The 22,970-nt window shown below is 35.7% G+C and overlaps 1 protein-coding gene across 3 annotated transcripts; it reads right to left on the bottom strand.

Moving 5' to 3' along the window:
* Positions 1–281: 281 nt before the first annotated feature.
* LOC6504066 (syntaxin-binding protein 5) lies at positions 282–22,860 on the bottom strand. 3 transcript variants are annotated; one of them, XM_014905686.3, is made up of 22 exons: positions 22,688–22,860; positions 22,089–22,186; positions 21,827–22,015; positions 21,002–21,136; positions 20,879–20,942; positions 20,610–20,817; positions 20,477–20,552; positions 20,070–20,224; positions 19,825–20,006; positions 19,284–19,766; positions 19,077–19,219; positions 17,487–17,664; positions 12,270–13,194; positions 4,569–4,685; positions 4,380–4,502; positions 3,611–3,730; positions 3,041–3,532; positions 2,867–2,975; positions 2,713–2,799; positions 2,546–2,641; positions 2,360–2,484; positions 282–640 (listed from the first exon to the last, which is right to left on the bottom strand). In XM_014905686.3, exons 1-22 carry the CDS (start codon positions 22,808–22,810, stop codon positions 384–386), a joined length of 4,485 nt encoding a protein of 1,494 aa, XP_014761172.1. In that variant the 5' UTR covers positions 22,811–22,860; the 3' UTR covers positions 282–383. The 3 variants fall into 3 exon arrangements, with proteins under 3 accessions (XP_014761172.1, XP_032308540.1, XP_032308542.1); XM_032452649.2 differs by lacking the exon at positions 12,270–13,194 and adding an exon at positions 7,058–7,742; XM_032452651.2 differs by lacking the exon at positions 12,270–13,194 and adding an exon at positions 7,481–7,742.
* Positions 22,861–22,970: the final 110 nt, after the last annotated feature.

Here is a 22,970-nt window from a genome sequence, read left to right as displayed (position 1 = left end):
GGTTCAAGATTTCGATATTTTCCAGCACTATTGTCTGAGAAAAAAAAATCCAATTGGAAGGATATATGGCTTATTGGGATTTTCCACACTTTTGAATTAAAACAAATTTTTATTTTTTGTTATTTTTTGGTCTATATATTTTTATTAAAAACAGTTTTTTTGTTGGTTTTTTATGTTTTCATTTTTTTGTTGTTGTTTTTGTGGATTTTTCGGCGTTTTTGTTGTTTTTTTTTTTTTTTTTTTTTGGTTTTCAGTTTTTGTAAATAACGTGACGACTTGAAAACAGAAATTAAATAAGTGTACTTTACTCGTAATGTAGTAGAAAGTGTTATAAAAGCAATATTACAATAACTGTGGTAGAATTGGCTCCTAAAATAGATATTTTACAACTGATACCACTTCTTGTCTTTATATTTAAGCATTAATTGATGCGCAGTGCCGCTGAAATCTTGAGCAGTGTTGGCCATGCGCTCGGCGCGCTCCTCCAGCAAATTCAGCTTCTCCCCGCGCTCCATCGCCAGCTGATGGGCCCGGGAGATCTCCGAGGCGGCCGTCGAGGCCCTCTGGCCCAGCTGCTCCAAATTGGGTCCGGGTATGTGCCGGGCCACCGATCTATTAGCCTTCCCGCTCTGCTCGCCAACTGTTGAAACCCGAAAATAGTTAGCATTCCTTCCACACAAGTATTCGAAAAGGGGATCCTTCTTAACAACCATTTCGGGACAAGATTTTGATGCAAATTGATGGAGAATCGATCCAAAAACCTTTCAAGGTCTGCATTTTAAGAATTGGATTGAAATTGCCAAAGATATGGCCATCGGAAGGGGCCATATTCAAAAATCAAGGATTTTACAAGGGGTTCCTCAGGAAAATTTCGAAAAAAATTGAAAAAATATTTTGTATCTAGATTTAGACGCAGGATGAAGGGGAATTGATCCACAAGTCTTCCGAGGTATTCCGTTCAAGGATCGGATAAAAATTGCCAAAGATATGGCCATCGGAAGGGGTCATGTTCGAAAATCCAGGATTTTACAAGGGGTACCCTAGGAAAATTTTGAAAAAAATTGAGAAAATATTTGGTGTCTAGATTTAGACGCAGATTGGTGGAAAATCGATCCACAAGTCTTTCGAGGTATTCCGTTCAAGGATCGGATAAAAATTGCCAAAGATATGGCCATCGGAAGGTGTCATGTTCGAAAATTCAGGATTTTACAAGGGGTACCCTAGGAAAATTTTGAAAAAAATTGAAAAAATATTTTGTGTCTAGATTTAGACGCAGATTGGTGGAAAATCGATCCACAAGTCTTTCGAGGTATTCCGTTCAAGGATCGGATAAAAATTGCCAAAGATATGGCCATCGGAAGGGGTCATGTTCGAAAATTCAGGATTTTACAAGGGGTGACCCAGGAAAATTTTGAAAAAAATTGAAAAAATATTTTGAATCCAGATTTTGATGCAGAATGATGGGGAATTGATCCACAAGTCTTTCGAGGTATTCCGTTCAAGGATCGGATAAAAATTGCCAAAGATATGGCCATCGGAAGGTGTCATGTTTGAAAATCCAGGATTTTACAAGGGGTACCCCAGGAAATTTTCGAAAAAAATTGAAAAAATATTTTGTATCCAGATTTTGATGCAGAATGATGGGGAATTGATCCACAAGTCTTTCGAGGTATTCCGTTCAAGGATCGGATAAAAATTGCCAAAGATATGGCAATCGGAAGGTGTCATATTCGAAAATTCAGGATTTTACAAGGGTACCCTAGGAAAATTTCGAAAAAAATTGAAAAAATATTTTGTATCCAGATTTTGATGCAGGATGATGGGGGATTGATCCACAAGTCTTTCGAGGTATTCCGTTCAAGGATCGGATAAAAATTGCCAAAGATATGGCTATCGGAAGGTGTCATATTCGAAAATTCAGGATTTTACAAGGGTACCCTAGGAAAATTTCGAAAAAAAATTGAAAAAATATTTTGTATCCAGATTTTGATGCAGGATGATGGGGAATTGATCCACAAGTCTTTCGAGGTATTCCGTTCAAGGATCGGATAAAAATTGCCAAAGATATGGCCATCGGAAGGGGTCATGTTCGAAAATCCAGGATTTTACAAGGGGTGCCCCAGGAAAATTTTGAAAAAAATGTAAAAAATATTTTGTACTAGGACTTAGATGCAAATTGATGGGAAATTAATCCAGAAGTCTTTCAAGGTATTCCGTTTAAGGATCGGATGCGAATTGACAGAAATATGGCCATCGGGAGGTGTCATATTCCAAAATCAAGGACTTTACAAGGGGTTCCCCACGAAATTATCCTGACTTGTCTCGCAAAGAAGGACCCTTTTGAAAACAGAAAACTTACAAAGCTCCTCACGATCCAGGAGCTTGGCGCCGCCGCCAAATAGGCCCTTGAAGAAACCCTCCTTCGGCTGTTCGGGCATTTCGTGTACCGTATAAAGTTCACCCATCATCTCCAAAATAAATTGACTTGAAAGTAGAAGAAATAAATATTAAAAGTATATATATATAAGTAAATATTAAAACCTACCAAAATTCCGATGATATCGTGAATTTTTGAATTTCGGTGGGCGATGCCATGTACAATCCATGACCTTTATGACTAAAGCAAAATATTTTTGATATTCTGAAAAGGAATATAAATAATTAGAAGATAATTAGAATTGATTTAGAAGAGGAATGAAAGATATAACTTACTGAGTTGTATCTTCATGAACAATGATCTGTTGACCCCATATCGAAAGCATTGGATCCACAATTCCCTGTTTACATTTTGTTTGAAAACTAAATAAATACACAAAATTAATAATTATAATAATTAAAATTAATTTGATAATAAATAAATATAAACCTTAAGTCCATAAGCGGTAAGAAATCAGTATCCAATAACAGTTTTAGACTAGGAAGACTATGTACCATTAAATGGCCATTCGAAAGATAGGTTGCTAAGCAAGAGCCATCTGAAAAGTAAATAAAATAAATATTATTTTAGATATTTATGATTTAAAATATTAAATATAATAACCTTTCATCGTGATAGTTTCTGCCTTGACTGCAAAATCCATTTCCGATAATTGTATGCGATTGATGCAGCACTGGTTGGCCACATCGAAGACTTTTGTTTGCTTCTCGCTGGCGATAACGATGTATTGTCGATCGGTGAGGGTTTCCAGGCCGGTGCTGACACTGCCACTGATACCGCTGCTACTGGCACTGCTACTGCTCATACCGCCGGCGCCGCCTCCGCCACCGCCGCCACCGCCGCCTCCAACGCCTCCGCTGCCACTGCCACCGCCAATGGGTGTCGCGCCCTGGGCTCCTCCTGCCGATGCCCCACCACCAGTGGCACCACCACCACCAACGACACCACTAGCACCTCCACCAGTGGCGCCAGCGCCACCTGCTCCGGCGGACGCACCACCCGCCGAACCGCCGGCGACCGAAGTGTTTGATATTGTATTGGCAGTTGTCGGTGTAAAAGTGGGACTGGTGCGGCTGCTGCTCTTTGTAGGTGTGCCTTTTTTTTAACAAAAAATATAAATGATTAATTAGTTATTTAATTAAAATTAAGAAAATTAAGTATGGATGGCATTACGATCTTTCTTGTCCTTGTTCTCGTCGCGCCAAGTCTCAAACGTATAGGGTATGATCGAACCGTATGAGTCTAAAAAAGACATGGAAGTTATGGATCCTTTGAGTCGTACCACAGGGCCACCTGGTAACAAAAATAAGGGTTATAGTTGTAAAGATTTCATTTAATATTTAATATAGAGGGCATGCATTCAAGGGTATTGCATTTTTTCATTAATTTATGACTCTATATGAGTTAAATATATGATTTTAAAAAGAGTTTCTATTCAGAAGTACCGGGTGTGGATATTATTTCAAGTATTTTCAATGTTTTTGAATAGAATCTACTCAGAAGTACCGGTTATATATATTATTTCACTTGTATGTCTTTAAAATAAGTTTAATTTATGATTTTAAATAAGTATTTATTAATTTAAAATGGGTATTATATAAAATTCTATAATAATACGAATTTTAAATGAATTTTTTAAACGAAAAATATGTTTATTTTAATATCTTAATTTTTTTATGATTTTAAAAAGAGTTTCTATTCAGAAGTACCGGTTTTCGATATTATTTATAATATTTTTTAGTATTATTTGTTAACAAGTACCGGGTGTAAATATTATTTCACTTGCATGAGTTAAAAAGAGTTTAATTTTTACTTTTAAATGATTATTTATACATAAAAACGAATCTATCCATTATTGTAACCATTTAAAATCAATTATTTAAATGTATAAATGTTTGTTTTATTATCTTAATTATTTTTTATGTTATATTTTAATACGTACCATTAATTGTAATCAATACTGGCTGAGATTTGCGCACATCTCGCTCCGGCATAGTGATGAACAATGTCAGTATCGAACCGAAGCTAGTTCCAATCCATAAAGTAGGAACAAGTGCCAAAATATCTTTAAAAAAATGTATACAAAAAATATAAAAATATTAAATATAAAAAATTAACAATAAATACATACCATTTCGTTTTGCATAACTCTCGATAAAAGCTAAACAGGTAACAGATTCAGAGGAAGACATATCAATGCTGGACATTGACGATGATCTGGATCTGGAGAAAGTTCCATCCAATTTATCTGTAATTTATTCGATTGGTTTTTTTTTTTTTTTTTTTTTTGGTTTTTTGGTTTTTGGATCAAGAATTTTGGATCAAGATAGCCGGAATAGAGAGGAATAAATAAACGGATTACATCAAAATCGTTAGATTCGTTTTTTAAATATTATGAAACAGAGACAGGCGGATATAATAGATAGAGAGGAAGATAGATAGATAGATATTGATAGAGAGAGAGTGATAAATAGAAAGAGAGGAAGAGAGAGAGAGAGGGATAGATAGAGAGATAGAGAGAGAGTAAAAGCGGCGGGCGGTAGTAGGCAAAACTTTTGCTTAGAGATTTAATCGAATTTGATTGCTTTTAAAATTTAAATCTATTTTATGGCGTTTTTTTGCACTAGTTATTTTAATTTGCGCTGCACAACACTAAAATGCCGCTATGCTGCCTAATTATTTCGGTGGCTCGATGTGTGGGTTTTGTTGCAAAAGTGTGTGTGGGTTCAGATTTCTTTTTTTTTTTGTTTTAAATCTCCTTCAGTCGCTTTAAGATTTTTTGTAAAAAATTAATTTTTAAATCAAGAATGACATAAAATATTGCAAGTTTCATCTTTTTTGAAGAAATTAAAATAGTTTTTAAGAAAATCATAGGAAGGGTTTTGTTTTTATCTTAAAAAATAAAGAAAAAAATAGTTTTTTTTTCATCTTTCAAGCGACTGTTGCTTAATTTTCTCTTATTTTTTTTTTATTTCCATATTTAATATATTTTTTTTTTAATTTACGAATAATTTTTCCATTGAGTGATCTTGGCTGTGAGTGCAATTTTGAAAGCGACAGGCGTCTGAGACTAATTTAAAAAAAAAAAAGAAACAATTCACATAAAGGACAGGTGATATTTCTTGCATGGGTGTGTGTGTGGGTGTGTGCTATAGCTATGTATGTATGTGTGTGGGTTAATGTGTTCTTCGTGTGAGTGTGTAAGGACTATGCAAAAGTATTTAAATTTTTTGCCAATGCAATAATTCAGATTATTGTTGTACTCTTCTATTATTGATTTTCATTTTGTTCTAAATCTTGGTTTCTTTAGTTATTTTTGGTTTTTAAAGATCACATATTTTTCTGATTCAAAGTTCATAGTTCAAAGTTCAAAGTTCAAAAGTTTAAAGTTCAAAGTTCAAAGCGTGCCAAATGCAAATACAAATACCGATAGTTAAAAAGAGACGTAGATAGGTGGAGCGACAGAGACAGTTATAGGTAATAGAAAGTAGCAGAGATATATATATGATATATATATATATATTTTTTTAAATATATTTAGATTTTAGTTGAGAAAAAGAGACAGCGAGCAGAGAGCGAACGAGCGAGCGAGCGAAACAGATATATATATATATATTTAGAGAGAGAGAGAGAACATATTCATATGCACTGTTCTAGGGCTAGAGAGAGAGACAGAGAGATAGAGAGCAAGAGAGAGAGAGAGAGCGAGCGAGCGAGCGAACGAGCGAGAAAGAGACAGACAGCTCCAGCCATCGCCCCCCCACAATCCCAACCCAAAATATTCAACAAAAAAAAATTCAAAAAATCATAAGACACCTTAAAAAAAACTGAAAAAAGTACATTTTCCAAATATTCAAAGATTCAAATTGAAGACACACACACACATACGCGTACGCACCCACCCACCCACACACTCACACTCACACACACACATACGCTAGAGGGAGGGGCGGGGCCACAAGCATCGTGCATCGTCAGCTGTCCATTGTGTTGGTGTAGGTGTGCGTGTGTGTGTGTGTGTGTGTGTTAGTGTGTATTAGTGCTTGTGCTTATTGCGTGAGTGTTGGTGCAAAAGGACACATGTCTGTGTGGTATTTTTTTTTTGAAAATTTCCAGTTTTTTAAACCAAAACAGATCACTTTTTCAACTTTTTCGATAAAAGTTCGATCATTTCGATGAATTTATCGATTTTAATCGATTTAAGATGCATGATAGGATAAATATATCGATATGATCTCGAGATAAGATCAATATATCGATATGATTTCGATACTTTCGTGTTTTTAGGATGATTTTCGAAGTATTTTTATTGCGCTTGAGAAAAAATACCGATCGAAAAAAATACTGAACGATCTAGAGCAGAGTTATCGAAACTCAAGTGACTATCGAAATGCCAAAACTATCGATAAACATGGTAATTCAAGTGATCTTGAAGGAAAAAAAACAGAACTAATCTCATATCTTGTGTGTGTGTGTTATTTTGTTGTGCTATTTGTAGTTGTTGTTGTTTTTGTGGATTGTTGTTGCTATTATTGTTGTTGTTGTTGTTGTAATTATAGTTGCTGTTGCTGTAGTTGCTGTTGTTGTTGTTGTTGTTATTGTGCTCTGTTGTGCTCCCACCTTGTGATTTGGATTTTTTTAGGGACTCGTACGATGTCACTGACTGCTGTTGCTGTATAACGGATGTTTGATGCGGATGCGGATGCTGATGTGGATGCGGATGCGTATGCGGATACTGATGCTGATGCTGCTGATATTGTTGATGTTGTTGCGCACCTGCACCTGCGATAGCACCACCACTAGCACCACCACTGACAGCACCAGCACCACCAAAGCACTCGCCCCACGGCAACGTATCAGCTGCAAAATCAAAGGAGGAGGATGTGACGCTCGATTGTTGTTGCAACAACAGTTGCTGCTGCTGCTGTTGCTGCTGCTGCTGTTGTTGCTGTACCACCATAGTTGTAACACTTGTTGTTGTAACACTGTTTAATCCACTGCTAATACCACCAACACCAACACCGCCACTAGCAACACCCGCACCTGCATCGTCGGCACCGTAAATGGCTCCAGATGTTGCTGCTGCTGCTGCAACAGAATCGCTCGATAGTTGTTGCTGCTGCTGCTGCTGTTGTTGCTGTTGCTGTTGCTGCTGCGATTGTTGCTGCTGTTGTTGTGACTGTTGTTGTTGCTGCTGCTGCTGCTGCTGCCCTACTAGCTGCGATTGCTGTTGCTGCTGCTGTTGCTGTTGCTGCTGCGACTGCGACTGTTGCTGCGGTGCAGTTGCAACTCCGCTGCCGTTGATCTGGGCAATTGCAAAATATATACAATAAACAATAATTTTGGGAGACAAGGGAGAGAGAAAGAGAGATAGATAGATAGAGAGAGAACACACACATCATAGAGAGAGATAGAGATAGAAAGAAACAGACAGAGAGAGAGAGAGATAGAAAGATAAATGCACTATATGATTGAATAGCCTTCTCTTTCACATCCTCGAAATTTTCACGTATTTTTCATCTTTTTTTTTTTCTTTCGGTGTTGATACAGTTTCTTGTTGTTTCTTTTGTTGGTTTTCTTTTTGAAAATTTTCGGTTTGTTCATTTTTTATTTTGTGCAGTGTATGTGCATGTTTCTGGTGATTTTGTAGCATACTTTTTAGCGACTTTTCGTCAAAAACAAAAGTTTCTCAAATAAAACTGTGCAAAAAAACTAAACTAAAGTTTTAAGTGTATTTACAGTTATAAGAAATAATAAAAATAATAAAAAATAATAATATACAACTAAGTTAACTCTTTCTGTAATTTTTTTTCAAGTTTCAAATCTAAAAATTTACTATATTTTTATAAAAATTTAAAAAATCTAATAATTTTTTTTTTAAACTAACTTTTTGAAGTCCTAAAATAATTTATTTCTGCTAAAAAAACAGTTTTCTAAAAATTGGTACACCTGGCGTATACGTAATATACGTACTACATTGCGTATACGTAATATTTTTTATGAAAAATTATAATTTTTTACAATTTCGACAAAAACTACAGTGATTTTTTACTAAAATCTTGTTATCTCTGTACTTTAGACTAATAATGTTTTATGGAATCAACTGGAAATCCTAAATGCCGTCTTGTTTCGAATATAATTTGAAAAACAAAAACCATAACTTACTCATCCACTTCTTGAGTAATTCAGTCTTTTTAACTCGTTTCTTCATAGAGACAATGTGCTTCTAGACATTAGAGTTAGAGATAATCGAAATTAAACACAAAATGATAAAAAAATAAAAATTAAAAGCAAGCGATAACTGTGTTGGGTGTTCGTTTTAGTGTTCTTTGATCGGTGATCTGTCATCGGTAATCGGTTAATCGGTAAATCTGTTATCGTTGTTTTCGAGTGCAAAGCAAACAAGATTTGTCTTTTTTTTTTTTTAAAGGTGATAGTTTACAAAAGCATTTTTGAATGACAAATGGCATAAAAGTGCAAATGGTGGGCTTTTTTTTTTTAGGGGGATGTGTGTGTTTGTATCTGTACACTTAGTAATCGTTAAAGCAACAAATTATCGATATTTAATCGAATTATCAAGTATTCGATCACAACACAAATACGAGTACACAGCGAGAAACAACGGAGGCGTCGTTGCAGTGGGTGGTGACATTGAAAAGGGGTGGTTCGGTGGGTGGTTGGGTGGTTCGGTGGGTGGTTTGGTGGTGACAGTAAATATGACACAATAAAAAACACGAGAACACGTTAATAATTATCTTAGGTGATTTTTATAGCAAGGAATACAATTGATTAGAACATACGTTTGATATTTTTTATGTTTTATGGATCTTATGTAATATGAAGTGTGTGTGTGTGTTTATACGAAAAATATAGACAAAGATTTGAGAGTTATAGCAGAGAATAAACATTTTGGTGGAGGGTTATCGGGTTTCGTTCACTTGATTTCGGATTTAAAACGAGAGGTAAGACACATATATATACATATATGCGGGTGGGTATAGTAGTAGTAGTAGTAGCTGGTTACTGATTATATATATGTATATGCTTAAGCTTAATAAATAGTCTTTCAGTTTGGGACATCTTTTGATTTTGATTTTGGTATTTTATGTACAATCGAGTTATGTAACAAATTGGTGAAAAGTTCGGAAAAGCGCTAAGCTAAGCGAAAAATAGGAACGTAAACGAAAACAAATAAGAGAGTAGGCAAAAAAGGCAACGATAGCGCCAGAACACACATTCAAACGAAAACGAAATTGATAACAGAACGATGAGGACGGGAAAAAAAACATCGAAGAAAATAACCCAAGTTATCGACGACTATCGATAGTAGAGAAGACAACAACCAGGGCACGGGGCGATAGGGTGACACATATATATATATCAATTTTTGTTCGATGGGAGCACAACCTTTGAGTTTCAACCTATTTATATAACAAAACTCTCTCAAGAGGGCCAGGGGGTAGATTCAGAAGATTAGACCAACAATAGTCCCCATTTGTTATTTCTTTCAGTGTCAGTGTGTGGTGTGTTCGAGTATGTGGACCTTACAGACTAAAACGTACAACAATCAGCATTTCATTTTTTGTTTTTCAATTTTTCGATTTTTGGCATTTCAAGTGCCACACGTTTTTTGGTTTTTCGTTTTTTTGCACAGTGCATACACAGAATGGTGAAGAGTAGAGCTGAAAAAGTATCGATATATGCAATTCAACAATCGAAAGAGTTGTTCTTTTGTCAGCTCTAATGGTGGATTTTGAGAGTGAGTTAGTGGTGGGAGTGTGAGTGAGGTGGTGTGGTGAGTTTTGAATGTTTTTTTCTAAACATTCAATTAGAACTTATTTTAAATAGTGTGTGTGTGTGTGTGTGTTTTTTTTTTTGTATACTACTTGATATGAACAATTTGATTATAAGTGAAAGTATTTTTGGTGGGTATAGTTACACAGTTTATGTGGGTGTGATGGTGATGGTGCTTGTTTGTTCTTGTTCGGGTTTCATTTTGGTGAGTTTGTTTGTTTTTTTGGTGAGAATGGCAGTGGTGGTGGCTGGGGAAGTGGTGTTGCTGTTTTTGTTGTTGAATGATTTACCAAAGAACTTCCACACAATCACATAAAGGCAGTTGTATTGCAGCTCATCTGCATCCGTTGCCTAGGTATTGAGGAGAAGAAGAAGCATACATAGATAAGAAAAAAATTGTTGACAAAAATTTTTTACGTTGTTTTTTTTTTGTTGTTATATTAAATCGTTTTTGGTATTTTTTGTTGTTGTTGTAATTGTTCTTGTGCGTAAATATGTGAATTTTTTGTTGTATTTCTTTTTTTTTTTTGTATCTCATTGTGGCTATTGTTGTTGGTTTTGCTTACATTTATAATTATGTATGTAGATTTACTTTAAATTTTACTTAATTTGTTCTGTTTTCTTTTTTATCGTTAATACTTAGCTAAGTCTCTACAAAGTAGGCTCTATACACAAAATGCAATTTTGGGTTTTTGTTTTCGTTTCAAAAATCAACAAAATAAGCATCAATTTTCGTTGTTATCGATAGTTTCTCATTTCTAGATGTCAGCTTGTACTTTTGACATCTCTAGCATACATCGATATGGATTTTTTGGTGGATAATTTTAGGGGTGGGGGGTTGGTGGGGTTTTTTTGTAGGCTAAAGTTTACGGTTTCATCTCATTATTTTTTGGGGGGGGGGGGGGGCCGGGTTTTTTGTTTTTTTTTTTCGCTATTCTCTACAGCTTGCAGCAACTAAAAGCAACAAAAGCAAAGGCACAACACAAAACAGAAGGTGGAGAGAGTCACAACCCGAAAAGGGACACCACAATACGAGAGAGTGAGACACACACACAGACAGATCCTGGGGGGTGAGGGCGGATGTTCGTTGTGTTGTTGTGGGGGTTGGGGGTGGGGTGGAGAAAGTAGGGGGGTAGGGGCTGTGGTATGGCGGTAGGAGCCAAAGAGCGAAAATAAACCGTTGCAACGTTGAGAGAGAGGAAAGGGTTCTCTTTCTAGGATTGCGTTTATGCGGCGCTTTAGTTCGCGATCTTAAATTTAAGATACGATTTTCTTATTTTTCGAGTTCGAATTTTGAAGATTTCCATAAACTTTTAAGATTTCAAGATTTAAGAAAAGATTTTTTCTTAAATCCGAGTCCCAAACACAAAAATAAATAATATTTCTTAGTTTTAAAGAAAAGTTTTTGAATAATTTAAATAAAATGCAATATTTTGAAACTAATGTTAAAAAAAAAAAATATTCTTTATTAAAATATATAAAAAGCCGACGAAATAAATTGGTATTAGTTTCTTTTTTAGAAAATCTCTTTTTTTGAGTTTAAAAATTGTTATAAAACGTTTTCTAAACCTAAAAAACTTTTGTAATTCCCCTTTCATTTTTAGGACTAGAAATTTTTGTTTTTAAAAATTTTCTAAGCTCTTAGTCTTTATTTTTCATTTTGTTTTTTTGTAATCTGATTAAAAATTGGTATTATTTTTTAATTTCATGAACTTCTCACGCATAAACGCAACCAGAGCACCCCTATTCGTTTGGATCCGGATTCTGATCCTGATCCTGATCTTTATCCTGCCTGACTGCCTGCCTAGCGATCACTCAGCCGAAACTCGCTCGCTCGCTCTTTAATTAAATATATTATTATTTTTTTTTCAGTGGATAATTGACAAACCGCTGCCCTTTTTTTGTTTTTTTTTTTTTTTTTGGAAAACACTCTCTTTCACATCTTTTGCGAAGGGGATCTCATTTGGGGGGGGGGTGGTGGGAAAAGAGAGTAGGGGGAGTAGACACGGATCGTCCTTCGGCGGAGGGCCATACTTACGTATCTTCTTGCTGGTGGAGGAGTTTCCACCGCCCACTGGGGGCACACCGCCACCAATTCCACCGGCGGCACCACCGCCGGCACCGCCGCCCATTAGCGGCGATACGTCGTTCTTGAGGATCCGGACACCGCCGCGCAGATCCCGCGGCTGATACTTGATATTTGGTACGGAGAGTAGTCTCTGGTCGCGCGTCTTCTCCTTCAACTTTTGCCGGGCTGGCTTCTGGGGGGCGGGCATGGGCGTGGCCTCGGAAAGGGGCAAATTATTGGGTCGCTCCACCTCCGCCTGTGGCTCAAACTCCACTCGTTTGGTAGTGGTAGTAGTGGTGGTGGCTTCCGCATCCGGGGAATCTGTAGTGGATGAACGGAATTTGCCGCGTACCGCCGGTGAGGGGGATACTGCCCCTGCCCCTGCCCCGGCTACTGCCCCCTCGGCCATCTCTTCGGTTGTCTCCTCGGCCACCGGTTCGGTATCTTCGAATTGGGAGGTCACTGCGGCGCCGTCGGGTGACGCCTCCTTGGGCGTATAAAAAATAGAGCTATTCTTCAATGACTCCAGATCGGTATTGACATTCAAGCCGCCGATCTTCATATTGACTTTCGATAATTGACGCTTCAAATTGAACGTTTTCCAGGACATGGACTTGCGTCTGTCCTGCGGTGCTGCAGCACCCGCTGCATCCTCTCTCTGAGGACTCTTCGCCGCCATCATGGCCGCTGCTGTGGCGGCCGCCGTCGATGCCGCCGAACCACTTAGTAATGTCTCCCGGGCGCTATTAATCACCGGATCCGGGGATACGGGCCGGGAACTGGTCGATGGCCCGGCAGCTCCTGAACTTGGCGCTGCTGCTGAGGTCTCCGGCATATCCACTGCCTCCGGTACAAATTCTAGCGATGGACTATCCGGACTGGTCGTATCGTTCAGCTAAAGATCGGAGAATCAGGATTGTGTTTGTTTTTTTTTTTGGTATTTTTTGGTTGGGTTTTTTTTTTTTTTTTTTTTTTTTTGATGTGAGGGGGGTTGAGGGCGGGGGGGCAAAGAGTGGGTCAAAGTTTTAATTTTCAGTATATTCTTAATTTGTGATTTTCAAGTTTTTATTTGAATTTATATTTTTATTTTGTTTCGTTCAAGCAGCAAAAAAAATAAAAGTCTTCAAGGGAATATAATTAAAATTCATTGCATTTTGGTTTATATTTTTGGGAGTTTTTTGTTTTGGTTTCTGTATTTGTTTCATTTGTTCTCTCGTTTCTTTTGTTTAGTTGTTTGTCGAACGAAGAGCAGCAACAACAAAATGCGAAAAAAAAAGGGGGGTATGTGATGAGATCTTGAAACTTTCAAAAAAAAAAGAAATTTTTGTGCAGAAAGTTATTTCGAAAAATTTTTAAGGATTTTAATTTATTTGAGATTATATTTACAATTTGTGGAAAATTCAATAAAAAAAATGCTTTTCTAAGTGTTGCACCCCTTTTACTTACCCTTTTTAACCTTCAAATGTAAAAAAATAAACAAGCGGACACGCGGACAAACGGACAGTTGGACATTTCTATCTCTGATTTCCTAAAAAAGCTATAAATTTTATAAAATAATACTGGATATACTAATCTTTAACAGCATTTTGAATTGATTTAGTTTGAAACTTAGAAAACTGTTTAAAAAACACAAAAAAATACTAACATACGGACACGCAGACAGACGGACAGGTAGACATTACTATATACACTGAAAGATTATCCATAAAATCGAAATAATCTTCAAGATCTATAGAAGTTTTCAAAATCTTTTATAAAAGTTATTTTTTGAATCTCAGAAAACTATTTAAAAAAAAAAATAGCGGAAAAAAGGAACCTTTTTCTCTTTTAGTATAATCTTCAACATAACCTATAAATTTTAATAGTTAACCCTTTTTTTTGGGGGAATGAAAATATGTATACCTCCACCGTTTTTTTATAAACCCAAAAAAGTGAGTTATGCTTGCATTTTATAAAAAAAATAGAACTAGGTTAGGGTGATGTGGGGAAAATGTTTTGAAAAGCAGCAAAGTGAGAATCTGAAAAGGGGTGGGCTGGAAAATGGCATGCTTTTTCATAATTTTCTTTGCAAAATGCTGTTTTTTTCCAGGGCGGTTGGATGAGAAAGCTTTGCATTCCTGTTGCTGCTCTGTGCTTTGCTTTTTTTATGCTCCAGTTTTTTTTTTGTTTTTTTAAGTATTTTATACGACGCCGAGTGTAGTGTAGTATTTTTTTTTAACTGAGTGTTAACTGGGGTGTTAAAAAGGGGGATTATAGGGTTAACGAGGGGGAGAGTTTTTTATTTTTTTTATTTTTGAAACGTATGCAATAATTCGTATCAACAATTTACAATTTATACTTTAAGACTTTTACTTAATAGGTTTTTTATTTGATATTTTGTAATTATCACAAACATTGGATGGTAGGGGAGTTGGTATTTTTTTAAACTTTTAGGCAAAAAAACGACTTAGCTGTTATACATTGGTAACACATACATTTATATAACAGTCTGATGCTCAGTGTGGGTGTGTATAACAACATACACACACATACACATACGCCAAGGCAAAAACTCAAGCTCAAAACTCAAACACAAACACAAACACGAACACGCACACACGCACAGGCAAAAAATGCAATAAAATTTTGAATAGAATTTTTGGTATTTTATTTTTTTTAAGGTATTTAAGGTAAGGAAAAAAATTTTAAAAACATTTTCAAAAACTACAATTCAATCAATGTAATTAATTAATCGATTAGAAAACATGGAATAATTGGGTTTTTGCATGGTGATTCGAGTGGAATTATATAATTACTTTTATACAGACGCCTTTCATTTTGTAAAATAATACATATTTAATTAATTCTTTTAATTTTTAATTTAATTTCAAGTTTTTTTAATCTCATATTTGTAAGGTTAAGTTCAATAGCAGTGTTGCGAAAGTATCATTGATCATGACCGTTAGCAGTGTTGCGAAAGTATCTATGATCATGACCGTTAGCAGTGTTGAAAAATCAAAAGTACAGTTGCATGATTTTTTAGAAAAAATAAGTTTTAATTGTATCCTTTTTGAAATTAAGGTTTTTTTTTTAATTTTACAAATATTCAGGCGTCGTATAAATGTCTTGATTATTAGTTTTTGGAATAAAATGGTGACAGATCAAGAGTATTAAAGAAAAAATCACATTTTCACACACACATCACTCATTTCTTACAGAGTGAGATAGACACATTCAGAGAGAGAGAGATGGATAGATAGGTAGGTAGAGAGAGAGAGATAGGAGAGAGTGTGACAGAGAGTTATAGAGACAGAGGAGGAGTTTTTAGTATTTTCTTGTTAATGTTCTTGGTTTTCATTGTTTCTTTATGTTTCGGGTGTTCGCTAGGCTTTATATTTTCTTTTCAGGCACAACACAGATCATATCGATATCAATTCGATTGTCAGAATCGATTATTGAGTCCAATCGGATCGATTGAAATCACACACAAGAAATGTACACGTACAACAATCAAAGCCATCAATTCGTATTCAAATCGTGTCAATGCGATGGACTTGGGCGTGGCACAATAATAAAATATAATTCACAAAAAATATCTAAAGACATTCACAATTATCGGAATTAATCGATAAATTATCGTATGCATAAGCTGCGTGCAAAAAACAAAATTTACAGTTTTTTTTTGTAAAATTTCAATACCATGCTGCATTTTGTGCTTTCATTGGGAGAAAGAGACAGAGACTGGGAAATAGACAGAGACAGGGCATATAGTTAGAGTGAGACAGAGAGATAGCCTTTTTTCAGGGCCTAATCAAAAAATACTAAAAAGAAAATCATAAAAAACTCAATCATAAAGAGAGATAGCCGTCTTCATAACGAAAGAGATAGCCATAGCATAGAGGCTATTGTTTGGAAAGAGATGACCATACAGCACACTATGGGCAACAAAAATACCAAGCTATATTTCTAATAATTTTTTATATACAATTTCAAGGATAATTTGCTAGCTTGCACGTGTGTAGAGGTGTGTGTGTGTTTTATGCTTTTCGGGATACAATTTCTAATCAAATAATGGTGGGAGGTGAAGAAAATTAAGGATTCAAATTCACAAAAATGCAAGAAAGTGACAGCGAGCGATAGACAGAGATAGGAATAGACAGACAGAGAGAGAGATAGAGATATAGCGAGAGGGCGAGAGGAGGGGCGGAGGAAAAGAATGGGGGGGCGGAAAACAAAACAAAAATAATACACAAACCAAAACAAAAAATTTCATCGACTACATATGTATTTTTTTGGTATTTTTTTTTTTAAGTTAGCTCATACGATTATGTTTTTAAAAAATATATAATATATATTGTATATGTAATATTGGAATATAGATAAATGTATATAATTTTGGAATAATTTGTTTTTTTTTTTCGTGATATAATACGTAGATAATTTAAATTTTGTTTTTTTTTTATAAAAAGTCGAAATGCATATAAAATTCAAATATATATAGTTTATGTTAGTATGTTCTAGATAAAAATACTGAGAGTATGTGGCATGTTCAGATGGGCTGAGCATTTGTTTGGTCAGTATACGGATGCTGTACTGTACTGTACTGAACTGTAGCATACTTATGTGGGCGTTAGCTTTTTTTTTTCTTTTCGGTCTGTCTGTGAGTGTTTTGAAGTGAAGAGTGTGTGTGTGTGTGTGTGTGGTTTCAAATTCAAATCAATTTTAATCAATTTTAATTCGAATTCAATTCATTATGTCAGTCAGCTACAAAGTCAAGCCTGTTTGATAAATAGATTTAATCAATTTATCGATAAAAATCGATAGGTTTTAAAATTATTATTAATTTACTTGTTTTTCTATCAATTATATGCTTATATTTATTTTTTATTAGTATTTTAGCATAGAATCTTGTATTTAAAGGATATATCGCTTTCGATAACATTCGATTTTTTCGATAAAACAATAAAAATAGCCAAACTAAACTATTAACAAACAGGCATGACAATTAAAGTAGCTTTTTGTGTAATATTCGAGTGTGTGTGTTGGTTTTCTTTTTGTTGTAACCGGTTTTCATTGCGTTTCGGTATTCGGTATTTATCGGTGGTTATCGATTTTTTTTTTTTTTTGGTTCTAATTTAGTCTCGGTGGCAGACAGAGAGACAGAGAGAGACAACAGAGCGACAGAGAAGAGAGATGGTAAGCACTTACCTGATCTGAGCTGGGCGATCGGCTCTGCTCCTCTTTATTCTCAATACGTTTCGGACTTTTTGGTGTTCGCGAGTAAGGATCATGTGCGCCATACAGATCGGGGCATGCAACACTCAATAGGCAAATTTTTTGGATTATATCAATTATGACAAGTCCATATTCGGTACCATAAGCCATTCTAAAAACAGAAAATATTCCATATGTATTTCCAAAAATCAACTGCATACAAATTAAACATCACAAAAACGGAATGTTCATTGAGATACAAAAATTATTCATTAAAAAAATATACAAAAAAAATGTGCGAAAAATGCCAAAAAAATAGAAGAAAGTATAAACAATTAATTAAGTTAAAAAGCAAAATTACTACTACTTATAAAGGCAACAAAATCTTACTAGTTTTTGCTAATTATATATAACCATTACTTGAAAGCATAACCTAAAAAAAAATAATAATTGGAAGCATGGTTTTCAATCTCAACTGAAAAAATTGCAATCTTACATACCAATACAAATACTAACAAATCATTTAAGCTTTAAATTAAATATTGAAATATTTTAATTAACAAAAATTAAAAACTGAAATGAATTATTTCGATGCGCATCACTCACACACGCGCACACACCAGGCACTAAATTACGGTACATTTCGGTTCTCCGTTATATTGAGGTCAGTATTTTTTTGTGGGTATTTTTTTTCCAGGGTGGGTAGTATTTTTTATTTTTTTTAGGGCGTGGGGGGTTTCTACTGTCGTGGTTTACTGTTTGTTTTTTTTTTTATTGTAATTACCAAGGGACACGTTGATTTAAGTTCTCGGGCCTGTTCTTGTTGCAACTGTTGCATACTACGAAAATACACAACGCAAACAAATTCAAATATTCAACAAAAAGCGGTGCTGCTTGGGAGGCGGAGGCTTTGGCAAGGGGGCGTGGCAGGGGGCTAGAACACTCAGCGAGCGTTAGCGGAGGTTTTTTTTTTCAATAATAGTATTTTTTTTTTTGGCTACGTCTCAGGCGCTTTTCAGAGAACGTCATGCATTTACGAATACTAACTAGACTACGTCTAAGTATTTTTTTTTTAATAATTTTTTTTTTTTTTTTTTTTGGGAAAGGGGTTTGGAGCTTTGGATTCTCTATTTTTGATTTAAAAAAGTCCGCTTTTCCTGTGTCCGGTGTCTGGTGTGGGAATGTACTATAATAGTTATAAGAAAATACCTATCGAGATGATCGAAAGTTATCGATTTTTAAATTTACTTAAAAATAAGCGTTTAAAAGAAAAGTAACAAAGATTTAATAATAATATATAGATAATTCCTAATAAAATAAATCAATAAAGCAAATAATTCCAATAATTATATTTAATCGATAAAAAATCGATATTTTCGATAGTCTCTTGTAGATATTTTCGTTTATCCCTAAACTGGTGAGTGGTTTTGGGTGGAGGGGCTTTGCTGATTGGTGGTGTGTGTACGTGTGTGGCTGGATCGATGGATCCGATGGATCGATGGGGAAAAATGCGAGAAAAAATGAACTGAAGATGATGGTGTCCGCAAGGTAGATCGCAAGGGGTATCGTGGCTACTCTACTTACAGGCCATAGCTGGAGCTGATGCACAGCGAGGTGACCTGCACATTCCGGCGATTGGGACCGGTGGTGAGGCAAACCAATTGTGACTGGAAGCCCGGTGGCTTACGCTGTGCCCCAAAACGCACTTTAAGCGAACACTCAGTTGTCTACAAAAGTGGTAAATATATTATAAAATATATATATTAATTATAAAGTTTAGAAACTCCCCACCTTATCCGAGTCACTTGATTCCGTTTTCTGCACTTGATGTCCGGTGAGGAAATCGCATTCAGGACTCGTACCATAGATATCATCAAAATTCTCATAGAGTATCGGTATTTCCAAAACGAGCACCTCCGATGTGGACTCAACTTTACGGAACTTGAACAGCATCACCTGACCCATGGCACCGGCCACGCACAGGCGACGCGATTCGGAGCATAGGAATATGAGATGAACAGCAAGAGGATTATCGCTTTCCGGATGCGAATGGGCGACATGCTGGCGCGGCTTCTCGAACATCTTGGCCGTTTTTAATTTATATAGAATTTGTAGTGTACCGGCACCGGAATCCCAAAATTTTAAACTACCATCCTGGTGGCCGGTGATCACGATCTCCGAGTAGCTGCACGATGCCGGCGACCATTCACCGCCCGAAATAGGCCATTCGCGTTCCGAAAAACAACTCTTTTTACTTGTCGTTGTGCGACCAACCTATAAATATTCATTATTATATATAAATATTTATTAATTAGTTAGAAAAAAAACATACTGAATAGAAAGCAGGAACCAAATCCGATGGGCAATCGGTTAAATATGTGCAACATGTAACAGGTGATTCGTGTAAGTCCATTGGATAAGGCGATTCAAAACATGGAAAACCGGGTGTTAATAAGTCTATTAATACTAAGTCGTATTGCAGAAGAACGGCAATAGCATATGGTTCCTGGGTCTCTATAAATATAAATTATATATTATTATTAATTTAATTTTATTATTATTATTTAAGGAGCGCACCGCAGGGCCAGGGATTCTCGCAGAGTGTGATAAAATCGCATACGGCATGCTCCATTTCCAGCACTGTGGTGGCCTTGCCCACCATCACCGTAATGCAGTTCGACTTGGAGCCCTTCTCCGAGGGCATACCGCCCGAGAAAATGGTAAAAGTTTCCCTATAATTGGAATAGAAACAAAAAAATCATAAATTATAAGCTATAAAGTGTTGAAATCTTATCTTTTTATTACTAAGAAGCTCTTATTTATGAAGTAAATGAGTCAATAATGACAATTTCAAAACAAAATCATTATCAGAAGCTCATAAAAACCATTTGTAATACATTTTATTAAAAAAGGGAGAGGTTAAAAGGTTAATTATAACTCTTTAACTTCAATTTTTTAAATAATTTTAAAGCTTGTTTACTTACCCAGTTGTGCTGGACTTCAAGTCAACTTTATAAATTGGTTTGCACTTCTCCGCGTTGCCGTCCTTGTTGGCTTTTGCTGGAAATTAAATCAATTAAGAGAAGACAAAGAACAAAAGGACAAAAGGATACTTACCATGCGGACAGACCTGCGATTGCGGCTTGGCCTGCGGCTTTGTCGGCCAGGAGCAAATGGAGCCATCCGTGTGCGAGGACACAAAGTACTTGCCCTCGTAGTGCCAGGCCAGGGATTTCACCGCCTCGGCCGCCTGCCATCGTATCTCGGCGCATTTCGCCTTCAGATCCCACAACACAAGCAGCCCGCACTCAAATGCAATAAGCAACTAAAGAGAAAATAAATATTTAATTAATTAATTAATTAAAATGTTAAAGTTTAATAGTCACCTTGTTTGCATCCAATGGATTATCACATAACGCAATCACAGCACCTGGATGACTAGTTCTAACCCTAAAATTATATAGAATTAAGATAACTAATAACTGGATAACTAATTGATGGATACTTACACTTCAATTGCTTTATTCCAGTTAATAATATATCCACTAAGTGCAAATGTATCTATGTGAACAACGTGTATGTTTCCCTTCTCGGTGCCCACGTACAGCCATTTGCTGCCCACGGGCAGGTGTATGCAAGTCACGCTGCAAATACCACAAAAAAAAATCAGAAAAAAACGATAAATGGTTGGAGATTATGTCATCAGTAAGGGGATATATCCGGTTGCATGATCCGATACGTGCCACGCGGATTAAAAGTCATGATTCCTAATTGGGTCTTCGAGTGGTATTCATTTCAGGGTTTTGTTTTCAGATTCAAGGCAGTTATTAGGTTTTTAGAGTGTCTAGTTATCGATAATTATCGATATAGCCTTGTCTTATCTTTAAATAATTGTCTTTTATAGTATTTAGCTTAAAGAGGAAGTGATAGGCACTTATTTTAACCGATATATCAATCATCAAAGGGTTTCAAGTATTATTTTATGAAAATAAATCACTTTAATCGATAATTATCGATATATTCTCTAATCTCTCCTCGATTTTATGGAATTTTAAAGTCTATCTTAGATCATTTGGAAGCAAAATATCTATCCCTCTCGCTTAATTAGTATTTTAGAGTATCTAGTTATCGATAATTATCGATAGACCATGACTAATCTTAAAAGAATTGTCTTGCAACCTCTATAGCTTAGATAGAAGCTAATAGCAATTCATTTTAACCAAAATATCAATCAAAAAAGGGTTCTAATTATTATTTTATTAAAACAAATAACTTTAATCGATAATTATCGATTCTAATCCCTATCTTATATAATTTTTAAGCAAAATACGTACCGCTCTCGCTGAAACTTCAGACTCTGCACAATACGCGGCGTCTTTTGGCGAATGTTCCACAAGTGTATGGTGTCATCGGCGGTGACGGTGACCAGGGCGCCCTCATTGACCAGGAACTGGGCGAACAGCACGGCGCACTCCGATTCGCCCTCGTGTTTGGCATGGGCATCGACCCCCGGTCGTCCCAATCTAAAAAAAATTAATCATAATATAAATTATAATTAATTAGTACTAACTTGAATGAAAACTAAACTAAACTTACATGCGAATATAGCCCGATTTATCGCCAATAGCTAGTAGCTTTTGTACTGGATCGAAGGCAAAGCATGTGGGCGAGTATGGGAAGCCATGTCGAAAGGTCTGCAATGAGAATATAAGCAAATTTTATGAATGAGATATAATATCTTAAATACTAAAGACTATTTGACGGTATAAGTGAAAGGTATATCACTATTTTTTATACTTTTTTGACATTTTTGACCAACTGATAACTGTTTTTTATCAGTTTTCTAGACACCTTGAGGCACCTTTTATCAATCTTATTACGTGTATGTAGTATTATAGTTATTTATATAATGATTTATTGATTTGCTATCTAAAATATTGATAGACTTTTAAACTGTCTTTATTTTAATCGTTTTTCGATACAATATTCGATATATTTAGTAGATCTCTTTCCAAGGACTCTCTTAACTATAATTTTTAGCTTGTAGACTCTAAGGACATCGATTATAGCCGCGTGTGTCTTATGATAGATTCTTTCGATATCAGCTACCAAATAAAACACCCGCTAGCTGCAACAAATGCCTTTCTTCCACTAAAAAAAAAATAATTAATTAAAGTATATTTTTAAGGACTAACCTTCTTCAACGTAAAATGATCGGCCTTGAGTTGCTCCTGGATCTCCTGCTCCTGTCGAGTGGCTTGGGGCTGAACGCTTTGTCGAAATCCATCTAGAACTCCTTTGAATGTGAACTTTTTCATTTTTGTAACATGAGTAGTCGTCCTCGTCCACCAGCTGCTGTTCTAACTCTTGATGATGATGCTGCTGCTGCTGCTGCTGCTTCTTCCTTCAAGGATACGGTTTTCCCTTTTTTGAGGATATGAGGATGTTTTTTTTGGGAGGATAAAAGATGATGCCAAG

Source organism: Drosophila ananassae, chromosome XL, assembly GCF_017639315.1.
Source record: "Drosophila ananassae strain 14024-0371.13 chromosome XL, ASM1763931v2, whole genome shotgun sequence".
NCBI lineage: Eukaryota > Metazoa > Arthropoda > Insecta > Diptera > Drosophilidae > Drosophila > Drosophila ananassae.
The sequence above is the reverse complement of the archived record's forward strand: the minus strand, read 5'-3'. Positions and strand labels throughout refer to the sequence as shown.

What these genes read in the sequence shown, in the direction of transcription:
- LOC6504066 (XM_014905686.3), bottom strand. Translation starts at nt 22,810, where the DNA reads ATGAAAAAGTTCACATTCAAAGGAGTTCTAGATGGATTTCGACAAAGC. An exon ending in ATCATTTTACGTTGAAGAAG is followed by an intron (nt 22,187 to 22,687) that starts GTTAGTCCTTAA and finishes TTCTCATTGCAG; the next exon opens with ACCTTTCGACATGGCTTCCC. An exon ending in AGTATTGATTACAATTAATG is followed by an intron (nt 3,731 to 4,379) that starts GTACGTATTAAA and finishes TTTTGTTACCAG; the next exon opens with GTGGCCCTGTGGTACGACTC.